The sequence below is a fragment of the Leuciscus leuciscus genome (assembly GCF_965113295.1).
Source record: "Leuciscus leuciscus genome assembly, chromosome: 11".
Classification (NCBI taxonomy): domain Eukaryota; kingdom Metazoa; phylum Chordata; class Actinopteri; order Cypriniformes; family Leuciscidae; genus Leuciscus; species Leuciscus leuciscus.
In genome coordinates this window covers 28,669,280-28,695,730 of record NC_138735.1, presented here as the reverse complement: position 1 = coordinate 28,695,730, position 26,451 = coordinate 28,669,280, and the positions used below count along the sequence as shown (strand labels likewise).

The 26,451-nt window shown below is 38.6% G+C and overlaps 1 protein-coding gene, 2 long non-coding RNA genes and 1 pseudogene across 10 annotated transcripts in view; 2 read left to right on the top strand and 2 right to left on the bottom strand.

Annotated features, from left to right (window-relative positions):
- Window positions 1-19,074, bottom strand: part of kcnc3b (potassium voltage-gated channel, Shaw-related subfamily, member 3b) — a 65,501-nt gene extending 46,427 nt beyond the window's left edge. For 4 of the 7 annotated variants that reach the window (XM_082184120.1, XM_082184115.1, XM_082184116.1 and 1 more), the window contains exons 1-2: window positions 18,151-18,944; window positions 4,556-5,224 (exon numbers count right to left, since the gene is read on the bottom strand). In XM_082184120.1, the coding sequence (XP_082040246.1) occupies window positions 4,556-5,224; window positions 18,151-18,246 (765 nt within the window). In that variant the 5' untranslated portion in view covers window positions 18,247-18,944. Of the gene's footprint in view, window positions 1-4,555; window positions 5,225-13,439; window positions 13,497-15,339; window positions 15,815-18,150; window positions 18,945-19,014 lie in introns of those variants that run through there. The other 3 variants (XM_082184114.1, XM_082184119.1, XM_082184118.1) reach the window with 3 other exon arrangements.
- On the top strand, window positions 5,616-17,224 carry LOC309509466. The gene is made up of 2 exons (XR_014209911.1): window positions 5,616-7,021; window positions 15,808-17,224. It is a non-coding gene; the product is annotated as an uncharacterized lncRNA (long non-coding RNA).
- A 1,606-nt stretch (window positions 19,075-20,680) lies between the features above and the next one.
- On the top strand, window positions 20,681-25,031 carry LOC309509437 (dynein axonemal assembly factor 3-like; annotated as a pseudogene). The gene is made up of 11 exons (XR_014211653.1): window positions 20,681-20,893; window positions 20,983-21,092; window positions 21,222-21,315; window positions 21,665-21,825; window positions 21,918-22,094; window positions 22,619-22,730; window positions 22,809-22,931; window positions 23,150-23,357; window positions 23,487-23,601; window positions 23,703-23,777; window positions 23,896-25,031. The product of XR_014211653.1 is annotated as a dynein axonemal assembly factor 3-like (transcript).
- On the bottom strand, window positions 25,010-26,351 carry LOC309509461. The gene is made up of 2 exons (XR_014209905.1): window positions 26,030-26,351; window positions 25,010-25,514 (listed from the first exon to the last, which is right to left on the bottom strand). It is a non-coding gene; the product is annotated as an uncharacterized lncRNA (long non-coding RNA).
- Between the last annotated feature and the right edge of the window lie 100 nt (window positions 26,352-26,451).

The following is a 26,451-nucleotide window of genomic DNA, read 5'->3' as shown; positions in this document are numbered from 1 at the left end:
GGGTCACTGTATGCACTGTAAACATCAAATGTAAATATTAATGAGATAAGTTTAGATCTCTGCATGAGCATTTAGGATGCATACATTAGAGGATTCGTTCTCAATAACCTTCAGAAGTGTCACGTGCAACTGAACAGTATTACTTGCAGTGCAGTCGGTGTGTGTGTGTGTGTGTGTGTGTGTGTGTTGATCGGATGCCTTCAGAGAGACAGAGACTTGAGCGATCGATAAACGATCAGTCAATAGTCCACAGAGAATGAGGAAGAAGGGGCGTCTGGTGCCTTTAGTCATAATTGAAGATGTTAAAATGAGTCCATAATGCATTCCTCTCCCCCCATCCTCTCGTTTCCAGCCACTCCCCCTCTCAAATATCCATCTCCATCCATCTCTCACAGCTCGGCTTCCTCCATCTCTGTCTCCCCCCCGTATTCCTTACATCTGACCCTCTCTCGCTCATGCTTTGCTCTAGTGCACAGCTCAGGCTGCGTGGAGAGCAGGATTGCAGCAGTGTTGCACGCCAGCGTGTGTGTGTGTGTGTGTGTGTGTGTGTGTGTGTTGGACTCTCAGAGAGGACTGATGTTGGTATGAAAAACACGAAGATTATCGCTCAGCTCATAAATGTTTCACACTTCACCCGCATGATGAATCTATAGCGAGAAGCTTTAAATCACGCCTGCAATATCCTTTCTTTCACCTCTCTCATTCACCTTCCACTGTCCCGTCCTTTTTGTCTCGTCTAGTCCTGGTAGTTTGGAGATCACTGGAGTGTTACTGCAGGCTACGGATCGGTGTTGTCTACTAATGCATGACCGGAGAGAAACAGAGCACTGTGACACCAGTCAAATGCTTTGTGAGAAACCATGTTCTCTCTTTTTTTTTTTTAAGTGTTTGGAGAGTTTTGCATAAATACGTTCAAATAAATAAGAGTTATTCGTGAAATACAAGCAGAATCAATTTCCGTGTAAAAATCTTTATGTAAATGTCTGCATTCAGTTTAATTTAAACAGCAGAAAGTAGGATGGATTTCTCCATGATTTCTCCTTTAATTATGAATAATGTCCAAAAAGTGTAAAATTGTGTTTATTTAAATTCAGCATCTTATTTGCTGTCACTAAATTGTATTAATTCAGCTGATATTTAGTCATACTTTTTTTTGGGTGAATTTTGAGAAAATAGTGAATAAACTGTTGCATTCAGTTCAATGCAACAATTTATATATGAATAAATTTATGAATTATTTACTCAGAAATGTGTTAATCTTGTTTTTATGAACAAGACCCGATAAGTGTTTAGTGCACATTTTCTTTTTTAAGAAAAAAAAAAAAAAAAAAAAAAACTCTCATGTTCACCAAGGCTGCATTTTATCAAAAATACAGGAAAATCTGTATTATTGTGAAATATTATTTCAATTTAAAATAACTGTTTTCTATTTGAATATGTTATAAAATGTAATTTATATCCTGTGATCAAAGCTGAATTTTCAGCATCATTACTCCAGTCTTCAGTGTCACATGATCCTTCACAAATCATTCTAATATGATGATTCGCTGCTCAAGAAACATTTATTATTATTATCAATGTTGAAAACAGATGTGCTACTTCATATTTTTGTGGAACTGAGAAACTTTTTCCGGAGAACTCTTTGATGGAAAATAACAGCATTTACTGTACTTGAAATAAAATGTGTAAAAATGTATTTACTGATCCATTTATTGCATCCTTGCTGAATAAAAGTATTACTTAAAAAAAAAAAAAAAAAAAAAAAGAGTAGTAAATAGTAAATGGTAGTAAATAATTTAAATATATGATTCAAAAAAAAAAAAATTCAAATGCATTCCATATATATCCGCCATCAGTCACCTTGCTCTCTAGATAGCAATCAGCATTAAAAACCTTTATCGTTCGACCACTAATTGATTGTGTTTACCATATACAAACATGCATGTTAATGCTTGCATGTGCTCAGCAACAACTATACAGTAAACCCCGGCTGACAACACGGTGAATGAACTGTGGCAAATATTGACCAGCGAGTGACATTTGGACAATGAAGATGCATTCCTCAGGTATCAGTCTAAATCCATCAGTAAGCGCACAAACACACAGCACACAGCGAATGCGCACGTCTCGTCTATGTATATGTGGACGATACTTTTAAGCTCTTCCCTAAAAATTCACACAGTAAAGTCATTATATCTAGTTTCAGATAGAAAGATCAGAGTACCTCTACGACACAATGTGTTGAAAAAAAGCTTTTGAATTGTACAGCCATTCATCTCAATTTCATCTAAAATCATGAAAGACACGTGATAATCACCAAACATGCTGATAAAACAACTTTAAAAAGCATATGGCCTGCTATAAGTGAGTCACCATTGACAAACGCACATAGATTTTCTTTATACACACAACCTCAATTCACTTCCTCAGCTGAACCTGATACATCCACACACACCAGCAGTGTATGCACACACTGGGGCATTTGCTTTCAAATATTTGACTATGCCTCTGAGCCAAAATATGAGTGATAGTCTATCATATTTGTGCAATATCAATCAAATGCACCCTGTCTCTGGAGCAGCGTTTCGTCCTGTATCAGCAGTTATAATCGCATCAGATTGAACGTTATTCGCTCTGAAAACACAAGCCCGCATTTAAATGAAAATGACCAAGGATGCGATTAAGAAACATGCGACTGTGTTTCCTGCGTCAGGCATCAGAAGCATAAAAGATTCATAAGAGCAGAGGGTTTTATGGGCTATAAATGCAGTAATGGTGGCTGGTACTGTAAGGTGCAACACTTTAAAACAGCTGAAACAAAGACTGCAGATGAATCTAAGAGGGGCGATAACATGCAATTACACGCAGAAATATGAGTATTGTATGTGTTTGATGGTGATGCAATGTGTGATTCTGGGGGAATATCCAGTTCATTTTTACAGGCTGAAAACTGCACCCTTCAAAACTCATTTAACCAGCTTGGGTCAACTACTGAAATCATGCAACTTTCTCCAGTCACTGCAACAGTCTGATGATGATGATGATGGAGGAACTGCACACACACACACACACACACACACACACACACACACACACACACACACACACGTTACTGCACGATTACTCATTTAGCTGATGCTTTTGATCAACACTGTCAAAATATGTTTGAAACTGTGAATAAAATGAAGATTACTACTGGAGCACATTTGTACAAGAAAATACTTCAGCCTTTCTACTTTACAACGTCGTGATCAATTCAATATTTTAATGGCCGTTTTACAAGCAATTTCTGAGTGAAAATTGTTTCAAAGTTCAGTGAAGGACAGTTCATGAAGTCCCACAACTTCTCAATTACCAGTTCAGATCTTTAACTACTCCAGAATGAACAATTACTAAATTAGCCATTATCTGACGCTTTTATCCAAAGCCACTTACTAAAAAAAAAAATCACTTACTGTACACTCATGACGTATCTTTGCTTAAACTCTCATGGGGTTTGAACCTACAAACGTTCAGTTACCAACCCACTATAGGCTGAATCTCCTTACAGTAGGTTAATAAACTATAATGTAACCTAAATATCCACACTCACCAATGTATATATGAGTAACTATAGCATCTAGATTGACAAATTAAGTAAAAACAAGCATAAAGGCACAGCGACCTCCCGTCTCACAGTTAACTCACAGTTAAAAGTTGAGTTAAATACAATTAAGTATTTAGCATCCCTTGTGAAGGAATCTTTGTGAAGGCACAGATTTCTTAATTACTCATTTAGTTGATGCCTTCATCAAAAGTGACTAATTACTGGTTCAATCCCTCTGGAGTAACCTGAGGTTAGGCGTCTTATTCAAGGGCACAATGATATCTGATCAACACTTATGGCGTTTGAACTTTCAGTTTCAACTTGTCCAACCTTTATGTTAAACCATGCAAGTTAGTTCAGAGGGTTAGCAGAAGTGTATACTAACTACACTCGTAAAAATAAAGCGAGTTTTTACAGAGTTGCAGCTGAAGAACAATTCTGCTTCCTCAAAGAACCTTTCAGAAAAAAGTTCTTAAAAGAACCATTTTTTTTTCTTAGTGTGAAGAACATTTTATGCAGTGCAAATGTTAAAGGTTCTTGATGAAACCCTCAATGGCAATAAATAACTTTTATTTTTGCACTTGCAAAAGGGGGTGTTTGAAGCAATGCAATGAACCATTTAGGTTCCCAAAAGAATCAAACGTTCTTAAAAAGAACCATTTTTTTTCTTATAGTTTAAAGAATAGTTTTAATAATCTAAATAACTTATAAAGAACCATTTAAGAAGAAGAGTGTACATTTCAAACTCAAACTCAAGGGCACAATGCACAAACCCTTCTGATATTGGAACCTAAAACCTTCAGTTACCAACCAAACTTGATGCATACAACATTGTGGGTCTTTAAAGAGCACGTAGATGTTCTAATCAGGTTCTAAGTTCATGGATTCGACAACATTTCAGCCCACCAGCACCATGAGTTAACCGAGTTAACGGAGCTGTCCATGCGTAAAGAGGTGCTGAACACTCACCCGCGCGTATTTGGATGAATAAGGGTCCTCGAAGAGCGCCCAGATCCGGGGTCGCCACACGCGCCACCAGCCCGCTTTCCTGTTGTCCTCCTGCAGGCAGAGCCGCTTCAGGTCTCCGTCCCCCGCGAGCGCAGGGTCGTCGTCCGGTATCTCCGGCTCGGGCGTCTCAAAGCTGTCCAGCGCCTCCTCCGCGTCCCGGTGCTGCCGGTAGTTCATCCAGCAACACGCCTCCACGTCGGTCTCATCGATGCCCCAGAAGGCGAGCTCCTCCTCGAACAGCGGGCCGCACACGTCGTTAGGGCAGTGCAACTTGCCCGTCCGGTAGTAGTTGAGGATGAACGAGAAGACGGACGGGTGCCTGTCGAAGAAGAACTCGTCTGACTTCGCGTCGTAGTCGAAGTTGCTGAAGGCGTCCGGCTCAGTGAGCCACGACAGGCGCGTCCCGGGAAGCGTCTTCAGCGTGCTCCGGTACGTCTCGTGCCTCACGCCGCCGCAGTTGATGACGATTTTCTCGCTTTCCGACGGGCAAGTCATGTCGGCGCTGTAACATGCTTTGTTGGACGACTTGTTCCCACCCTTGCGCCCTTTGAATGAGGAGACACACACCGAACTGAGCATAGGGGAGGGAGAGGAGGAGAAAAAACGAAGAGGGGAGGAGAGAAGAGCGGTCTGTGGGGGAGGAGGGAGGGAGGGAGAGGGGAGAGAAAGAGGGAAGATGTTTAGTAAAGGTATAAGGAAGGGATCTTGCACATCATACGGGGGTCCCGCTATTGATATGCCAAAAACACTGCAGTGACATGAAGGTTGCCATGTGACCTTGTGTGTGTTTTTTTTGTGTGGCAAAAGTTGCTTCATGCGTGCGCGTAATTGACGCATGACTTTATCATCAAGATTATAATCAACATCAAGATTAAAGAATGCATGCATGTCATACACTCTTAAAAATAAAGATTCCAGAATGGTCCCAGCATCTCACACTGCAGGACTTCCCAAGAGTATTTCATGTAAACTAATCAACTACACACTTATCTGTAAGACACTAAAAAAGATCAGAGCACATCGAATAACAATCGGACAGAAACATTCAGTACAATACAAAGGGCTTTGATGCCGTTTTGAACACAGGACACATTAAACAACAGGATCATAAAAACAATTGTCCCCTAGCACGAGTTATCCACAATGAGATTTACGTGTATTCATCTAGAGGATGCTTTTATCTGATGCAACTCGCAAATGACAAATGCAAACAGAAACGATAAATGTAAGAGAGAAAACAATAAGTAGAGCTACTAGACAACAGAACAGAATGTAAGTAGAGCATTATATAACTGGCAGTCAAACAATCCATTATTATTATTTCTCTCTCTCAATACTTCAGTGATCAAATGTAAAGCATGATAACCACTAAAAAAAGGTAATTTTAGTATACCAAAAGTCACTAATGCATGAAACCGAAGGAATATATCATATATAATTGAATGTAATTGCATGCATGTCGACTACAGATACTGTCTGTCAATCCATCATTCATGCGTATTGCTTTCAGACATCCTTTGGCCCGCAACTCTCAAAGCTACGCCACTGCTAGACGCAACTGAGGGCGAGAGACTATTGCGACTGATTAGAATTCTATCTGTCTCTCTTTCCCTCCGTCTCTCTATCTCTTTAAATGAAGCAGCTAATAAGTCAAGAGCTTCACCGCAGCTTCATTGCATGGAGGGAATGAGAGAGAAAGAGAGACAGAGGGAGATAGAAAGGTGCTCATTATGCACACACAGCAGTACAGCACTGTAGCCGAGCGTCACTGAGCAGGAGGGGGTGTGAGCGAGAGAGAGGGAGAGCGAGCGAGAGAGGTTGGGAGAGAACAGTGCAGTTTTGCTGCAGTAAAACCCTGAGTTTGTGCATCTCCCTCTTCCTCCCCTCTCTATTATTGTAGTAGAGCCCTGTTCGAAATGGTTGATTTACTTGCTTTTAAAGTATTCATTCCATTTTGCTCTTTTTCTCTTCCTATCCCATCTCTGTTTGTGTCCCCCCCCCCCCCCCTTACCTTTCTCCTCCTCTCCTCCTTCCCCCCATCCCCCCATCCCATGCTCTCCAAATCCGCATTAAGGAATCACAATTCACTGAGAACGACTCTGGAGTCCAGCATCACTTACTTTTCTCTTTTCTACTACATCACCTCCTTTCAGCTGATTCCTTCTTCATTTCATTTCACGAGCACTTTCTCCTTCTTCCATTACTCTTTCTGCCTCTTTTTCAATTTTTTTCTTCCATTCTGTCTATTTAATCGCACTTTTCGGCAGCTTGAAACTCAACTCCTTAGTCACTTTCCTTTCTGTCTATTCAAATTCTTTTCTAGGCATTCTGGGGAAAGTTAGTCAACTCTCACAGAAATGCATTTAAACAGCTTGAGCAAGAGGGATCTAGAGAAGAAAGTCAAGAAAGAGGATGGAAATATTAAAGGTAAGACTATTTACTTCTGATAGCGGATGTATGCGATGTCTGCAAGAGTTGTGCTGTTTAAGTTAGTGTAGAATATATAAGGTTGTGGTAACTTTATCATAGAAGTAAGTGAATTAAGTTAGAACTTGTTTTTAAACTTTAAATACACTAAGTAAATGTAAAGTAAAACAAAGATTATAGGAGCAAATACAATTTCAGTTTTTCTGCTTTGAAATGTTACATTTAATTCAATGTGTTACTTGCTATTTCTTTGTAATTATCTGTGAAATTTACTAGCAATTTCTGAGTGAAATTTGTTTCAAAAAGATCTGTTTAATTTTTTAAACCCTGACTAGTATTCACAGTGATTGACTTATAACTACATGAGCACCAGAAGTTAAAATACTGTACTTGTGCTTGCATAAAAAATGATTTTGAATATCATATTGATTTTGTTGCATAGACACAGAGCTTTCAGATTAGCAATATAGAAATAGTGAGTTCGAAGCAGTTCAGGTGTATAAATGTGACTCAGAGAGCATGTTAATGGAATAATGTGATACTTAAATGAACCCAGAGGAGGGATTATTAAAGAAAACAATTAAAAAAGTGAGATAATCGAGTGCGCAGATGGAGGAAAAAGTGAAAAAAGCTGGCACAGAGGTCGAGGGGAAAGATATTAGAGCAAAAATGAAGAAAAACAGAAGCTTTTGTTGAAGAAATAAATAAGTGCAGACTCAGAAGTTTGAAGAGGGCTGATATCAGCACCTCGGACAGCGGCAGGACTGCGGCGCTCAGAGAGAGAGGGCAAAGAAAACTACACAAACAAAGAGAAAAGAGGATGTGGAATGAGTTACGGATAGAGGAAAAGTAAGGATTGGGCCCAGGAAGGTACTTTCAAACTATGCACTCAAAATACGCATAAAAAAAAAAAGCATAAAAGACTGTTTATTAGAATAAATTACGGTTTGGTAGATTAAGTTAATATTAGGGAAAATATTAAGAAATATTGATTACGTTATGAGGAATATACGTGTAAATGACTAAAAAAGAATATGCAAAAGTTTAAAATGACTAAAAAACGTAATCCCTGCTGAAGTGCTGAAGAATTGAGAGGGTTAATATTTGACTGTGCCGTGTGTGTGTGTGTGTGTGTGTGTGTGTGTGTGTGTGTGTGTGTGTGTGTGTGTGTGTGTGTGTGTTTGCAAGGCAGGCACCAGAACTGAGCTCGGCAGCAGTGGTGACGTTTTATTTCATTTATTTATTTATTTATCTAAATTTTTTGGGAAGGGGGAGGGAGAGGGGGTCACAAAGAGAAGGTGAGAAAAACAAGTAGATAAAAGAGAAGTAGGCAAGAAAAAAAAAAAAGAGGGTTTAGAGATCATGCGAACGGCGTGAGAAATCCTGAAACACAGGGTGAGGGAGACGAGGTATAATTACCCAGCGCATTCACCCTCTCCTGTGTGTGTGTGTGTGTGTGTGTGTGTGTGTGTGTGTGTGTGTGTGTGTGTGTGAAGGCATGTGACACAGAACCTGCGCAAAATAAGACAACACAGTGAGAAGTAAAAATGCTGGTAGCACTGAAGAGGAAATGGAAGCTGAAGGAGAGAAGGAGAGGGTGAGCAGTGGAGGACTGCAGTGACGCTAATATACATTAGCAGTAACACTGCAGCAAGAGGGGGAGGGAGAGAAGAACAGATCAGGAGAGACCAGCACCGGCAGAGAGAGGGGGGAGGGGACAAGAGAGAGAGAGAGAGAGAGAGAGAGAGAGAGAGAGAGAGAGAGAGAGAGAGAGAGAGAGAGAGAGAGAGAGAGAGAGAGAGAATTTAAAAGACTGGAGAGAGTTAGTGACTTACGTTCCTGTACTTGGGAAAAAAATGGAAAGCCTGCTCATGAAAGAGAGCGAGAGATGGGAAGGGGGGCTGGAAAAGAAGGAACACAAGCAAATGAAAAGGAAAAATGCAGGAGATGTGAAGACGAAAAAGAAAAAAGCCAATCGTTGTCATGCGTTCGACAAGTAAGAGTAGGTCTTAGCCATAAAACCTGAGAACTTAAAGGTGATTTGGATGTTAAAATGTCCTATTATCCAGCCTAATATGAAAAGACAACTATTAGTAAATCAATTGTAGGTTGATATCCTTAAAAACACACACAAAACTGTGAATCTGTGCTGCTTTTATAACATTGCTCTGTTTATTTGATCATCACAACCAGCCCTACACAGCAACACTGACTCGACCAATGCAGTGAGTTTGGGGTGGAGTGTCCTGTTTCTGACCAATGGCAGACAGGGGGCGTGTCATGGGCTGTTCCGAATAGAATACTGCGCAGTCTATTGAATATTATGATTGAAACAGTCTATATATGCATTAATCAGAATAAACAATTACTTCATCAATACAGTTAATTAGCATAACTGTAGGCTGTTTACTGTTGCCAAGCAATGTATTAACTTGCTATATTATAGTCACTGTCACAGGCACGTTTATTGTTAGGGGCGTGTTTTACAACAGCTTCAAAAATCCAATCAGAATGTTGAGTCAGAACTATCTATCTAATTAAGAACAGAAGATTACAAAAATGAACCAGAGAAATTAAAATAGCCATTAAAATAGCCAAATTTTTTTTACCCTGCAGCATCATTTACTTTACCTCATGTTGTTCCAAACCTGTATTACTTTTTTTCTTCTGTGGAGCATGAGAGAAGATATTTGGAAGAATGTTGGCAAACAGTTTTGGTTCCCATTGACTCGCATTGTATTTTTGTTCATGCAATGAAAGTCAACAGGAACCAAAACTGTTTGGTTACCAGCATAAGTTCACAGAATAAAAAGTCATACTGGTTTGAACAACACGAGGGTAAGTAAATAATGACAATTACAATTTTTGGATGGACTATCCCTTTAAAGCAGCTGGTTTGAGTTGGTCTCCCTAGTCTGACCAGCTGAAAAGTGGCCAAAACCTCTTTAAAACCACCAACAGATGAGCCTGGCCAGACTGGGAGACCAGCAAAAATATTTAGGCTGGTTTAAAATGTTTTCTTTTTGCAGCAGGAAAGGGTACATAAAGGACAAAATGCTAAAAAATTATGAGTAAACTGCGAGATAATATACCTTAAGCCAAGGTCACACTAGACTTTGAGAATGCGAAATTTCTTCAGACTCTGCAACGGTCATGATATGACGTCACGCTATGAAGCGTCTTTTTCATAAACATGAATTCAACTTATAACAAGAAGTAAAAAAAAATATACAATCTACTCGACTTTACTGCAAAAATATTATTCTTTTAATTCCGCCAAGAGGTCACGCCTTGATGCATCGATCTTCTAGTCACATGTCTTCACGTGATGCGAATTCGCAGGTCAGAGTTCACCAAACTTGAAAATTGGAACGCAGCGAAATGCAAAACTTTTCACTTGAGCTTGCGTTTCCGGTCTGACCAAGCGGCAACCTTCGTGTCTCTCTCTTGAATCCAACACGGAAGTGACTTAAACTGCAATTCATCGACTGGCCACTAGTGTCAGGCTCCATAAGAGAGTCAATCCCCAAGACCCCCATATTAAAATGCCCAACTTTACAGCAGAAAAAAATGTGTTTACAGCCTGGTACAAAAAGGTTTAGGTCTATATTGCTAAATTTGCCCTTCATGACAACTGTGGGCCACAAGGGGCAATTGCATTAGGGCAGTGACAGGTGGATTGCCGCTACCGTCACTACTAGTCGTTTGTCTGCTGTCTGTTAGCGTCACGTCACCTGAGCTAATCCACCTCTTTTCACGTAATTTCCACAATTCACAACTTTGAGTTTTTGTCAACCAAATATTTTTTTCCCCCAGAAAGACATTTCGTCAGCTGAACAATCAGAGTGTTGTTAAACAATTTTGTACAATCCAAACTTCTTTCCCTCAAAGCCTCATTTTTATTCCTGTCAAAAATTTAATATGGCACTACCCTAATTAAGGTCTATAATGTAAATGACAGAAAGCGATAGAAGACCTTAAAGGGATAGTTCACCCAAAAATGAAAATTAGCCCATGATTTACTCACCCTCAAGTCATCCTAGGTGTATATTACATTCTTCTTTCAGACGAATATAATCAGAGTTATATAAAAATAAAAAAAACGTCCTTGCTCTTCCAAGCTTTATAATGGCCGTGAATGGCCGTTTCTGTTTTGAAGTCCATAAAAGTGCTCCACACAGCTCCGGGGGGTTAAAAAAGGCCTTCTGAAGCAAAGCATTGCGTTTGAGTAAGATAAAAAAAAAAATTTAACACGTTACAAAGTAAAATTCTAGGTTCTGGCCAAACGCAGTCTACTTGCGCCCAAAGCGCAACTTACGCAATTTGTGACATCAGAAGTAGTGTAGTGTGTCATGGTGTAGCATAAATATCAGTAGTACAAGTTGCGCTTTAGGCGTACGGTAAGTGGAATGTTATGTTTGGCTGGAAGCTAGTTATTTAATTTTATAAAGTTTTAAATATGGATATTTTTCTTACACAAACGCAATGCTTCGCTTCAGAAGGCCTTTTTTAACCCCCCGGAGCTGTGTGGAGCACTTTTATGATGGATGGATGCACTTCTATGATGGATAGATGCACTTTTATGATGGATAGATGCACTTTTATGGACTTTTAAACAGAAACGGCCATTCACTGCCATTATGAAGCTTGGAAGAGCCGGGAATTTTTTTTTAATATATATAACTCCGATTGTATTCGTCTGAAAGAAGAATGTAATATACACCTAGGGTGACTTGAGGGTGAGTAAATCATGGGTGTCTAATTTTCATTTTTGGGTGAACTATCCCTTTAAGTTGCAATAGGCATGATATGTATTCCAAAACTCTCCTCATCCTATAGCTCCCCATCTACAGTATATTAAAGTCTGGCAGTCCCTCACATATTCCCGTCTGGTGCAGTGGAGCCCCATCAGGACATGAAGAGAACTGCACCGATGCAGAGTGCTGCAGTCGCCTCCCCTTTGCAGTGACACCACACACACACACACACACACACACACACACACACACACACACACACACACTCTCTCTCTCTCTGTTCCCTGATCTGATCTTTGCGCCAACAATTTCAACCATTCTATCGAGACATTCATCAAAAACGCACACCGTCCCACGTCTTCCTCTCCCTCCTTCAAAGGTCAAAACATTAGATCCACTGATGCAGAGAGAAATATGTGCAGACAGACAGAGAGAGAGAGAGAGAGAGAGAGAGAGAGAGAGAGAGAGAGAGAGAGAGAGCACGTTAAAAATGATATTTTCCCTGCCTGCTAGCAGTCTTATCTCGCGCACGCACGGGGTATTTATTGATACAAAAATACTTCAGCAATAAAACCCGAAATGCATGATTCACATCATAAAAATCCTCTCGGATAGACAGGACATCACGTGACGCACTGGTGCTGTGTCTATTTCAGCAGCTGTGAACACAACATCTCAGCAGCAGACTCTGTGAGTGTGTGTGTCTGTGTGTGTGTGTGTGTGTGTGTGTGCGCGCGCGAGAGAGAGAGAGAGAGAGAGAGAGAGAGAGTCAGCGCGTCTCACATTTTCATTCAGCGACGTGCTACAGACCGCAGTGGAAAGCAGACTCCATATTGTCTGCTTCAACTGCTGTGTAGAAAAGCGTTTCCTTCCTTAAGGGCAAACTATCATTCTGGGCTACCTGTGAGCACACATAGCAGCCCATTATCCTCCAAACAAAAGAGCGCGCAACTGCGCCATTGGCTGCCAGCGGAGCTCTTCCTCTTTTTGGAAACGTGTGCTGCACACTAAAATTTTTATTACATTTTGCGAAGTAAACAGCTCGTAAACGTAATTTATGACTAGACTTATTAGTAAGATATAAATTTTATATGCAGATTACATTGAAAGTAAACATTTTAAAATAATCAAAAGATCTAACTATGCTTTGGTAATCATAAAAAGTGAATTAAGAAATTTTGTGGTTGAGAGAGGATGAATAATAATCCTTAATGAACACAGAGTAGCAAAAAATTGAAAGCTGAAAATAGAATAATACATAACTAACAAATGCTACAGCAACTCCAACATAAGTATTTTATGTTTCATACACTGTACAAAATTATATGATCAATAAGTTATGACAACATGTTTTTACATTGCTTTAACTCATCAAAATAAGTTAAGAAATGTTCTACTTTTTTTATGTTATACAAGATTCAGCTCATAAAAAAAAAAAAAAAAGCTGGCACTTAATTTATGGCAGCAACTTTTTTTTTTCCAGTGTAGCTACCATTGACTGTCAGTGGCAAACACAAGTTGTGTATAAAACAGAAATCTAAGCCTGCATAACCAGAGACTGAAAAATATAAGGGATTACGAGAAATATGAAATGAGTTAGAGGTCAAAGTTGCTAAATGAGGAAAGTGTATCATCTTACAGCAGTGTAACCCCTTCCTCACCTCTGCGTCTGAGAGCGCAGCTCTTTCTCAAGTTTAACAGCAATTACAGCAAAGTGTCTGGAGAGAGAGAGACAGAGAATCTATTAGCGGACTAGCAGAGATGGGGCACAGTGACATCATCACGTAAATGTCAACGGACCCGTCAGAACTTCACGAGGACTGTCTTGACTGAAATACAACTTAGCAGTTTAGAAGACAAGGTTCTTTTAAAAAAATGAACTGAAAGGATAATACAACTTGTTGGGTTTTACTGGATCAGTATGTGTTCTGAATCAAACAACTATTGAAATGTTACCGTTTTGTTGCTAATATAACTGATATATTTCTGTAACTTAGGTTTAACAATTATGTAAGATCATACTTGCTTATAAAGAACAATAATAAATAATAAAAATCATCTCAGCATTTCAGCATGTAATCCACTGCCATCTGCAGTACATAACTTTTTACACTGTCCACGGATCAATCGACCCTAAAATCGGGATAATAGCAGACAATATTTTACAGATACCAATGAGAACAGAGCGTATACTTCAAGAAGTCTACAGTTTTGATATGTCGAAAGTAGCACAGCTGTCTTCAACCTTGATAATAATCAGAAATGTTTCTTGAGCATCAAATCATCATATTAGAATGATTTCTGAAGGATCATGTGACACTGAAGACTGGAGTAATGATGCTGAACATTCAGCTTTGATCACAGGAATAAATTACATGTTAAAATAGATTCATATAGAAAACAGTTATTTTAAATTATAATAATATTTCACAATATTACTGTTTTTATTGTATTTTTTATACAAAAAATAAACAAAAATTAAGCCTCTGTGAGCAGAAGAGACTTCTTTCAAAAACAAAACAAAAATGACTGACCATTATATCAATTCAATCTCACTTATGATTGTCCAAACAGACTAAAACATAAAAGCCTAACTATTTTTTGACTGCTTATTTACATAAGAACAGATAAAAGTGGGAGAGAATTGGGAATTATATTGAAATACGTAAGCTATATAATTCACAACTTATTTTAATTCAATCAAGTGTAATTCTAAAACTGTATTTCACTCAAAAGTCATAAGTAGAACTATATAGCAGATACATCTGATTCCATTAGCTCGTGTGTGATTTTATTTAAGAGCAAATGCCTTTGTTTAACTTGGAGGAATAAGGATATAAAGCATGTATCAGATCTTTCAATTATCAACCGGCTTTCCAGTTTTTGCAGCAATCATACCAAACCACTGGTCACCGAGTTCAACATCCACGACCGGCTCTTTAATTATTTACACCGCATATAAATAAAACCTGATGCCTCCCATTTCTGCCCTCTTCCACGCTTTTATTTCACGAGTTCACACAAGCTCTGCTCTGTTGTCCGTTTCTCTCTCTCAGTCTCTCCCTGATTACTCATCCCTGCAGAAAAGACATGACACTGGTTCTGCCTTTCACTGGACCAATAGGTGAAAATTATCCCGAGCAATCCTATTCCACCTTTTAATCCTCATAAATCTGGACATATGCTCAAACAGACTGTGCAAAACATGTGGACATGTATGTAGTGTGTCCCGCATCTCATTTCCATGATATCCCACACAAATGCTGTTAATGCTATTCCACATCAATGCTGGTGTGGCCGGTTTCAGCATCAATGAACATTTACCATGAACGCACCGACATTAAAGCAGCACAAAACAATACTTGTTGAATGTTGTGAAAGTAATGCTCACCGTATAAAACACCCTGAACCATTAAACACTAGTAGAAACATATGATAAATAGACAGAAAGAGAGTTTATTTAATCTCATAACAGAAAATTGCATGCAACATCAGACACAATATACAGACATTTAGTGCACTACAGACAGTGTAGACATCTATACTAAACAGCATACTCACTCGACCTGGGTTGAGTTCAGATCATATGTTAATCCATAAGCATAACCCGATGCTTTTCTCAGATCACGACATGTATGCTCCAGTTTTCCTCGAATGTTTTTAGTGCTGATAATTAAGAGAGTAGTAAATAAGATCATTAACACTAATGGAAACAACACACACTCTATTATAGTGTATGTTACACCTTCCTCCCCTTCATAGGCTGCTTGCACAAATAATTTCACCACCCTAATTTGATCTTCCTGCTCCCTGGCGCGTGCGAACAGGTTTTCCCCGTGGAAGAGAAGGATGATGATGATGATGATTTTGCCCCGTTTTAAATCGCCCTCCTGATGTCTAATGCAAGCGGTTCATGTTTCAGACAGACGACACACACACACACACATTCACGCGCACACACACTCACGGCTCCTGGCGGAACTGCACCTTACTCGTTTATTTATTTAATTCATTTTTTCTTTCTTTCAGATGTCACGCGTGGGCGGTGGGAGGACTCACGCGAGTTCGGTAGGTGACTGTGACGTGGCGCGCGCGCCGCGAAGGGAACCGAGATCACGCGTGGAGATTCATCCAAAAAATGAGTAAAGATTAGAAAGACACCGACGTTCACAGACTGTAAATGTGAAATATTTTTGTGTACAAATGACTGAGACCAGTAGTCATGATTCTAGGAAAATGCATCTATTTTACTCTACTTTTATATTTAATAATAAAAAAAATCTTCATATCAATATGATTTAAAATGTGTGAATTAGGGTGAAGTATAGGGTGTGAATTTTTAAGCCGCTTTTAAAGTCACCATGAAATCAAAATGGAATATTGCATAGTTTAAAGGGGTCATATGAAGAGATTTCTTGTTTTCCTTTTTCTTTTGTGTGTTATGTAGCTGTTTGTGCATGTATAAGATCTGCAGAGTTACAAAGCTCAAAGGCCCTGTCCCAAATGGCACCCTAAGCACTCGTGGTCTTCCTACGAGTCTGCACTTTTGTGACGTAATGCCGCTTTGACTGTCGGGAAGAAGTTTGCTGCAGAGTCCGCATCAGTGCGGGCTCGGCTAAAGTGCGCATCAAGGGCGCACATCGACCGCAAAGGGGGCGCTCGCGAGCCTAAAATGACACATGGGACACCCTACGGTCTCACGGACTAAACGGACACGCGCACGCGGCAGCCATTGTAAGTCCACAAGACCGAAAGTGCATATGAAGTGTGCCATTTGGGACAGGGCCAAACCCAAAGAAATATTCTTTGTAAAAGTTAAGGCTCAGCCACACTTCGTTTAAACACGCCACCACAAATCTACATCAGTTTCATAACACCGCCCAAATGTAAACGCAAAGAAATAAGGCGTAACTTTTATACTTGCTGCATTATTGTTGCGCCGGCGCCGCCATGTCGTGGAGACGCTGTGTTTTTCGTTTCGAAAGCCAAAATACTTTGTTTAGCCTTCCATAAGAGGGCACACTTAGAACACAGTGGTTAAACTTTATTTACAACACCGTTCCAGAACAGTACAACTAAAATATTCGACTGTGCTGCACATTTTTCGGAGGACTGTTTCCAGAACCTGGGAGAGTATCCGTTACAAGGCTGGCTGTAAACAAAAGCTAATTCTAAAAAGTGGGGCAATTCCATCTTTGCAAGTACAGTCTGGCGCTTCTGATTCACAGACACAGCCTATAAGTATATTTTCATATTTTAAGAATTTGCTACTGACTATTCAAATGCAAGTTTCGAGCAGTATAGTCGCGCTTGGGATTTCCCCCCCGCGCTTTTCAGAACGATGAGTTTTGTAAAATTCGAGGTGTTTCAGAAAGGCGGGGCATAGAGGAGCAACAATAATGTACTGTATGTGTAAAATAATTCAACTTTTTTTTAAACCTAAAACCACATAAAGACATTGCATTAAACCAAATAAACCAAATAATATGATCCCTTTAATATTAAAAATAACCAATGCACATATTTTTTTAATTCATGTGTCCTCCCTCATGATCTTTAATTAAAATCAGATGTCGTGTTTACTGGCGTGGGGGCGGGACAACCTGCTGTCACTCACATGAGATGACAGCAATTGCAAACAACAATTCAACCATCCAATCAATTCCCCATGGACGAAATCAAGTCCCGCCTTACATTTATTTCTTGTTCGTCACAATAGGGAAGAAAAGATTATCACAACATCAGTTTCATGCTGACTTTAAAAAACAAGTTGCTATCAAGTTGCTAAGTAAGATCTACAACTACCACAAGAATGTCAGTCTAGATGCTTTACAAATTGCAGCTTCAAAGTTCACTTTTGAGGTATAAAGGTGTAAAACTGTAAAACATAAAGGCATCTTCAAGTAGCCAATGTAGAGTTATTTTATAAATTCAAAACTCGATTATAAAACATTCAATTGTTTTAACGCAGACCTATATGAGTCTGTATCAAGAGTAATGGTGCGACTCCTCAGCCAAGGAATTACAGCGGTTTACAGTGGTCATTCACATCTGTGGATCAATAGAAATTTATTTTAGAGGTTTGTTTTTGGAGGGAGGGTGTGGTTTTTGTGATTTCACAAAAATGTGATTAATTCCAGAGTCCAACATGACACATCCATCAAGTACGGTCAATTAACTACACAAGGATTTTAAGATTGTTCTATTGACATGCTTAACCCTTATAGACCAGTAATAACTGTATATCTCCTACTTTTTTTATGTTTATGTGTATTTGTACTTCCTGGGCATTCTGTCTCTAGATCTCTCTTGTGTTTGTGTTGTATCTCCTGGTAGTGTTGAGACTGATTGTGATGTTTCTCTTTCTTATACCTGTGACTGTATATCTGTGGATTCACTCTCTTGTCTCCTCTCCTGATCCATTTGCATCGTTGCTCCAGGGTTCTCTTGTGCATGTGTCCTAGCCATTGTAGGTAAAATGACAAATTCTGATGTTATTTCACTTTGCTGATTCGGTGTCAGTGTGTTGAAACACTCCCGCGGAGTGGCAGTATTGCCTCCTCTTGTTCGTCTTGTGTTTTGATCATGATGGTGTCTATCCACTGCAATATTGACACACAAGCAAAGAAACAGGACATGCTTAATATTGAACTAACCAAATCACAAAACAAATACAGCTGCAATGATGCTGTAAGTCACATGTTAAAGGGATAGTTGACCTAAAAATGAAAATTCAATCATTATTATTTACGTTCCAAACCTGTACAATTTCTTTCTTCATAAAATAAGACATTTTCTGTTCATACAATGGAAGTCAATGAGTTTTTCAAAAACTGTTTGGTTACCAACATTCTTCAGTTGTAGAGAATTTAAATGAATTTGAGAAACACATCCATGAAACACAACCATGAGAGCAGCTTATTAAAAATAATTGAAAAAGTGGTTCAGAAAAGTGAAGCCGGTTCTGAGAAAAGCAGTAGCATCATTTGTTTGCAGATGCCACTTAGTTTGATATTTTGTTTCTAATCCTATGAATTTCAGACATTTTCAAGTAAAAATGTTACATGCTTTGCCTTTTTATATATTTTAACTAGAACAAAATTTTAAATGTCAATGTTAACCTGCAATATTCAGTAAATATACAACAACAGACATGAAACATGCAGTACTGAAAGAACAGAAATAAGCTGGAGAAGAAAAGTTTAATAATGTATATGTATTAAAACAGCATCTTACCTTTCACTTGCAAGTGAACTATTCCAGTCTGCAGATATTTGTCATGGAGATAACTCCTGAAAACTGAAAACATAGCTCTCTATCATCTGTCCATCCTTACAATGGCAGACCAGATCCTCCTTATTCCACATGATTTCCATCAGCGCTGATGGCTGGCTCAAGATGACATGACAGAACGACATCATCTCCAGGATTAAAATATGCAATGTCAGACTGGAAAACAAGCGACAACTCTGAAGAAGAGAGAGAGAGAGAAAAGAATAATTAATAAAGAAAAAATATACCTGTCAAACATGTCATAATAGTGTTTTATGTTCAGTGAGACTCAGCCGAAGCATTAGAGTTTTATAGATAATGTTTGTTTTGACTTGCCTTGCTTAGTTTCTGACATATATTAGCTTCAGCTGTTTTTAACATTTCTGCACAGCTGAGACACTGACAGAAAATTCACTGTAAGCCTAGAAAACACGGTAATATGAAACTGTCTGTGAATATCTAGCTTTTTAAAACATTATTATTATTATAATAAAACTTAACATAGGCCTAATATGATTCTTAACATAATTACTATACATAAATTATTATTATTATATTTACAGTAAATTTAGAAAAAATTAAATTAAATAAAAGGTAGCCTAACTTGTACAAATGCATGAAAATATATTAGGCATGATACTGCCCCCTACTGGCAGAACAGACAATCATGCTTTAGATATGATAAAAACAAAAAAAACAAACAGATAAGTGTACACGAAATCCGTATATGTCTTTTGTAAATAATAATAATAAGCCGCCTAGATACATACATAAACGCTGCCGTTTGCTAGTTGTAATGATAATGAAATTGTGACGTTAAATATAAATGAATATTTTTTACATACCCAATTTTTGTACGACTGAAACAAATATACACCTATTATATTTCTGAACGAGGTCCAGTGTTATGTATAACTTTTTTTCAAAACAATAAAGGTATTTTAAACATTTTAATTTCTGATGCCATGTCCCATTCTGAAGAGCAATTCATATGTGGTTATTATAGCTAATTCAACATACGATCCAATTGTATCTTAAAATACGTATCAATTATCTGCCAAAATAAACAAATGTAGGCTACTTACCTTCCTTCTGTTAACAGCAACAATCGTTTCCCAGCTTGTTGACTAGTCAGGTGAGATTTCTGTTGGAAATAGTGTAATCACGTCAGCTGATCAGGTGACATTTCTTACGTTCTTCCACGTAAATGCTACACTGAATATTCATTGCAATTAATAATGGATATGTTAAAGTATATGCCTACCTGTATAGAGTGTTATAGATAAATTAAGTTAATGTAAAACATTTTTTTTAGATTGAAACTGAGCTTAGGTTTTCCTGAATCCCGAGTTTCAACAAGAATTCCCAGTGCGTTTAACGTTGTCTCACTTGTCACTGAGACATGAGATATGAATAAGATACTTTTTTTGAGTTCTTGAATCAAGACCAGTGCTTGTGTCCTACTCTCTCTCTCTCTCTCTCTCTCTCTCTCTCTCTATATATATATATATATTTTTTTTTTTACAGTCTATGGTCCTACTACTCCAGACGGCGCGCGCTTCCTGTTGCTAAGCAATTTTTGCGTTTACCCGGATGGAGAATCGAGAGGTGAGTACGTGTTTTTTTGTTGTTGTTTTTGTATAGTTAAACTTCAATAAAATAGTTCAGCCAGCTGCTAGCTAACCAAAATCCACAACAGTCCGCTAAGAAGGAGGATATTCAGGCATTATCCTGTTTTATAAAGTCGTAGTGCTCGTGAAGAATGAGCGCCGGTCGGACTGTCGAGGGCGCGGGTGTGTGACCTGGTGGGGATTCGGACCAGCACGAGACCTCCTGAACTCAGGTGAAGCATAAACCATCACAGGATCTGACAAAACACTGTAAATATGGATCAATGCTCACATACATTAGTGTGATGTATTTTCTATACAGAGAACACAGTGAGGTCAGATGGAGAGCTGAATGTCCTGCTGGTGGGCAGTGGAGATCCCAGACACATCCTGAAGACCATCACTGGACTGACCGACTCTGATACACTACATGTGTGTGTGACCTCAGAATCTGTTACATACAGCATGATAATAGCCTTTATGGCATATTATTACCACAACATAAATCAACTGTTCTGTGCATGTTAATGTATTAATGATGAGACATGTGGCATGTTGCAGGTTTGGGTGATTGAGAACAATATGGAGGTTGTTGCCAGACAATTATTGCTACTATATTTATCACTTCAGACCCCTGAGAACATGAGTCTACACAGTACGTACCTTCATATATTATGACATAGTTATAGTTATAAGTTTATAACCTATAATTCCCAGCATAGTATATGTATACACACATTTTAAAATATTACAAATGTTTTAAAGATTATAATAAATATATAATACAAATGAGACATAATAGACTTAAATTTTATATATATACATTTGGACAATTCCTGTTGTTTCAAGTTAGGGAAAGGTGTAAAAATACAAATGTACTTCTGTTTTTTTCTACATTGTTTTTAGTTTTTGTACACTGTAAATGTCACATATTGCATTCATGTTTGTATACTCAGATCAGATCAAGTCGAGGAAGTTTATTTGTTTTTTTTATATTATTTTAGAAAAGACTGAAGTGTTTCTGGAGGTGTTTGGGAATTCTGAGATTCGCCAAGAGACGGAAGAGACTTTAAAACACGCCACGGCTCAACTCTCTCTCTCCATCACAAACACTCTGTCCTCTGACTCGCACGCCCATCCTTGCCTTGATACAAGCCTTCTGAAGGTCCAGCAGACATTCATATATGTGTTTATATACTGCATGTCATAATCAAACTCATCTCAGTGATATCCACTCCTCTGCTGTTTCATCATCAGTTTAAGGAGAGAGATGAGTTGGTCCGGATCTTTAAACTGTGGGAACGGCCACCGTCAGTGCCAGCAAGTGTGCGTAAGGTCTGGGACGCCCGTGTTCGGCAGCACCTGGGGACTCGCTACGACTCACGACAGGGGTGTTTCGACTGGGATCTCAGCATGAAACTGCACCAGAGAGGCGTATGTACCAAATAACATGACATTATTATACACCTGCACTCCGGAAGGCCAATCAGAGCCGTGCAATAAGACTCAAATTACTGGATGTTACACAGTTATTTAACAATTAGACTTATTTCAGCCCATATCTTATTTAAAATGTGATTGTTTAGGCAATTTCCGAATAACAGCACCTAAATTACATATTTACGATTCACAGCAGACACTTTTTCCATGTTCCCATGTATAAAGAAACAAAAATTTAGTTTTACTAATTTTGTAGTTTTTGTGTGTGTGTGTGTGTGTGTATTCATACTTTTTATTAATTTATATTTCCATTTCAGTTATTTTAGTACCGCGAGTGAAACTAAACGAAAATGACAAGTGTTTCCTTGGCAACTAGCTTGGAATAAAATAAGCTTAAATAAAGATAGGATTTAATTTAATTTATTTGAAGTAACAAAATAGTTTTTTTTATGGTTTTAGTAAAAGATATAAAGCCTGCCTCACTACTGTTCTACAAAATCCTGTGATTTTTCTCTTAGTGTGACGTCATCAGCAAACATCAGTATGTGAAATGGAGGGAAAGTGGTGTGGCCTTTGAAATGAGGGAGGGGCTTTACCAAACAGCCAATCAGAGTCAGAGTGTTCAATCATGTGAGTAGATTGACTGTCTACAATAATAGTTGTGAGCCATGATACACTGTCATGCAACGGTGTGTGTGTTTGTACCAGCGTGGAGATCGGGTCGCTGTTAGAGGATATTGAGGGGACATCGTCTCCGGTCCGTAACTGTCCTTCGGCATAGAGACCGAGAACAAAGACCTCCTGAAGAAACAGAACAATCAACATGTAAAGGTGACAGGAACTATTTAATAACCCCTAATACCCCCCAAAATTAAGTTACAAACAAAAACCTCATGAAAAAAAAATATCATATTGCATTACTTATTTTCTCTGTCCAAGACCACATGTATGACTTATCTTTATAGCTTGTCACTGCATGATAAACTGTATATTATATTGCAATAATTTCCATCATGATTGACCTTTCTCTGTCCATCTTTCTCTCTCAGACGGCTCAGGATATTTCAGAAGTGAACGTCCTGGCGTTGTTTGAATGTCTTGCCACTAGAGAGAGCTCTTTACTGAATGAAGATGTACCAAACCCTTCGAGTTCCTGCTGTCAATCCACAGACAGTCTCACAACAGAAGAGAAGATACAGAATGATCCCCCTTCCTCTCAAACTCACACAGAACCTGAGCAACAGACACAAGTGCTTGGTAACATCCTATTATGTCAAAACAATGTACATCTATTGCCAGTGAAGTGCTGTAAACAAATCAAACAGTGCTGCTTTAAATAGTTTTGAGAGTTTTCAGCATTTATTTTGGGTTCTTGTGTTTTTGCAGATTTGCTGAGCCTGAATGGAGTGAAAGTGTCATTTCTGTCTCCAGACTCACTCAACAAACTTCCCCTCAAAAACAAATACAGGAACTTGTTCAACAGCATCTTCTGTTCAGCCAGGTGAAGCCTGTTCATACGCAGCTCACAGAAACAGTGCTTGAGTTTGTGTGTGAGTGACCAGCATAAACTGTCTGATGATAACACAATCTCTGTTTTCTCAGTATGGTTCATCAGCTCGATTCTTCTCTGAGAGCGATCGCAGTGCCTGATGCTGCTCTGGTGATAGAGTTAGCGAAGTGAGTCCATCATCACACACACAAATCAAACTTACATTCATGCTCATGCTAACATTTTGATGCATAGCTTGCAAGCAAAACCCCTGAATGCTCATTATCACTGTTTTTTCTTGTTCAGCTTCCTGTTGGACCTTTCAAAAGAGCAAGTGTCAGGTTTTGCTGACAGAGTAAAGGAGATCGCTGAAGAATCAGGATTCACTGCAACACACGACCAGAGCAGCGACTCGCAGAGTTTCAGATACACACTCTACAAACATACACTGCACTACATCAGTCATATTCATTTGATGTAAACATTTTTACATTTAAAAAAATTTTTTTTTTCAATGTGTCTTAATTGGAGATTTAATTAACCAAGACTTAATAACTTTAACAAACATTTAAATATGTATATGAAAATGTATAAAATTATATAGTTTCTAGCTGCTTGAATGTACATGAACTAATGATTTTAAGCATTATATAAATGTATTCATGTTTGGTAACTTTTAAATGAATGTTATTATGAAGTGTTGCCAAAATCAGCTTTGAAACTAATAAATGACCACGTCATTTAACGTTCCTACTCATCACTGGAGACTTTGTCTTAGCTTGAGAGCAAAACACAGACTTACTCATGTCATTCTTAAAGCTGAACAAACTGAATGACCCCCGATGGGTTAACACAAATTCATCAGCCATGATAGCAGCTTCAGAAAGTTTATTCACTTTGTGTTCAGTAATATGTTCAGCTACAGCATGAGGAACACAATGTTTCAACTCCTCTAAGAGCACTAATTCTCTGCTCTTTAGTGGTAACTTTCATGGAAGTACACCAACGATCAAATAAATTCTCCTTTTCCCTTGCAAATTCCACAAAAGTGTTTGTCCTGCAAGCCTGTTGGTAGACAACTTAGTGGATAGTGGAAATATGCAAATATGCACTTAAACACTCTGGAGACCATCCCAGATGATGTCCCACCAGCAGAAGGCATTACCAGGGGCAGCCCATCCCGGTCCAGCAGCTCCACCAGGGCCTCCCTGCTCAGCTCAATAAAAGTCTACTTTTTTTTCTTATTTTATTTACTGTAAATTGAAATGTTTATGTTGATTTTGTTATGTTTAACATATGTTGGAAAAAGTTCTTTAATGTAGCCTATAGAACAAATGTTTTTTTAATTATTTTTTTTAAAAGGTATAGAAGAATTTGTTTCATGTAGAAATTATGACTGTCATTACAAAAAGAAACAATGTCCAGAACAATTCATTCTCTTTTATTTACACATTTAAAGTTGCATAAAAATAATGTACAGAATTTCTTTCCTTTTGAAAAATAAAAGTGAAAAAAAGTTAAACAATATATTTTTCAATCATTCTCTCAAGAAGAGAAAACAGCCTGTCCATCCTCTCCCTTCTTTCCTGTGCTCTCCTCGCCTCTGCCTCCCTCTCAGTTGCATGTCTTCTCTGATCAAGTCCAAAAACTCATCCTCTGTCTCGCCGCCTTCATGCTGGTGCTGCTCCTGCTGGTGCTGCTGGTGCTGGTGCTGGTGCTGCTCCTGCTGGTGCTGCTGGTGCCCCTGGCTCCTCCTCACCGTGGGCACCCACTGCTGAACTCTGCCCTGGTGTGTCCTCAGGGATTAAGGCAATGATGACAGGGGGGTTGGTGCAATGCCTCTGTCCCAACACCTCATCCATGAGGATAAACCAGGGCCAAGTTTCAGTTCACACACCCTCACCTGTCCCAGGACATTTGCAATCCTAAGGGCAGAGCAAATGAACCTTGTTAACAACAACAACAGCACTACATTTCAGCAAAGATGTGTGTATTAATTTTCTTATATATTTTACTTTTTATTTTCTTATATATATATATATTTATATTAAGATGTCCCTTTTTTTTTTTTTTTTTGGTACGGCAGTTACCTTCCCCAGACCCATTTTCTCCTGAATTGCTCTAAAAAAGCAGAAAGGGGTACTTAACACAGGGGTGCAATCTTAAGTGCATTGTTAACACTGCAAAATATGACACATCAAGACATGCATACAAAATACTTAAGAAATCATATTTCTGGATACTCAAATTTAGTTAAAACCACATAGCTTGCATGACAGCACTACAAATACACATAAAAGTGAAACCCCATTGCCTTATCTAAGGCTTTTCTTATTTTTGTGGGCTTTATAGGGTGAGTGGTATTTATTATAATACACAAGTGAGATAGACTAGTGCAATTGAATATTACAATATTAGCACAAGTTTTGCCTCAAACTACCTGACAAATGAAGCAACGCAATGGTGACGGAGTTAAGATGAAGTTTATAAGAAACTTTAACTGTGGTTTCGCTAGCTATTTGAGTAAATGAAAACATAATACTTAGATTTAAATGTGAATTTGCTGTCCACCACCGAACTCTAGTCTCAGCCGCCTTTAAAAAATAAAATAATAATGCTGTCGTCACCGGCGCGCAATGACTTATTGGGTAGAATAGGCCACTAAGGATCCGTTTTTGTTTTGTATCCTTCCTTTTATATTTTTATATACTTTATAGTTTAAATACTGTCTATGTTCCTTTAACGGGGAAAGAATGGAGCATTTGGTGTCGCTTTTAGCCTCCGTCGCGCCGCGATGACGCAATCGCCCATCGTAAGATGCGCTGTGGTGACGCGGTGATGACGCGGTGGTGACGCAATCGG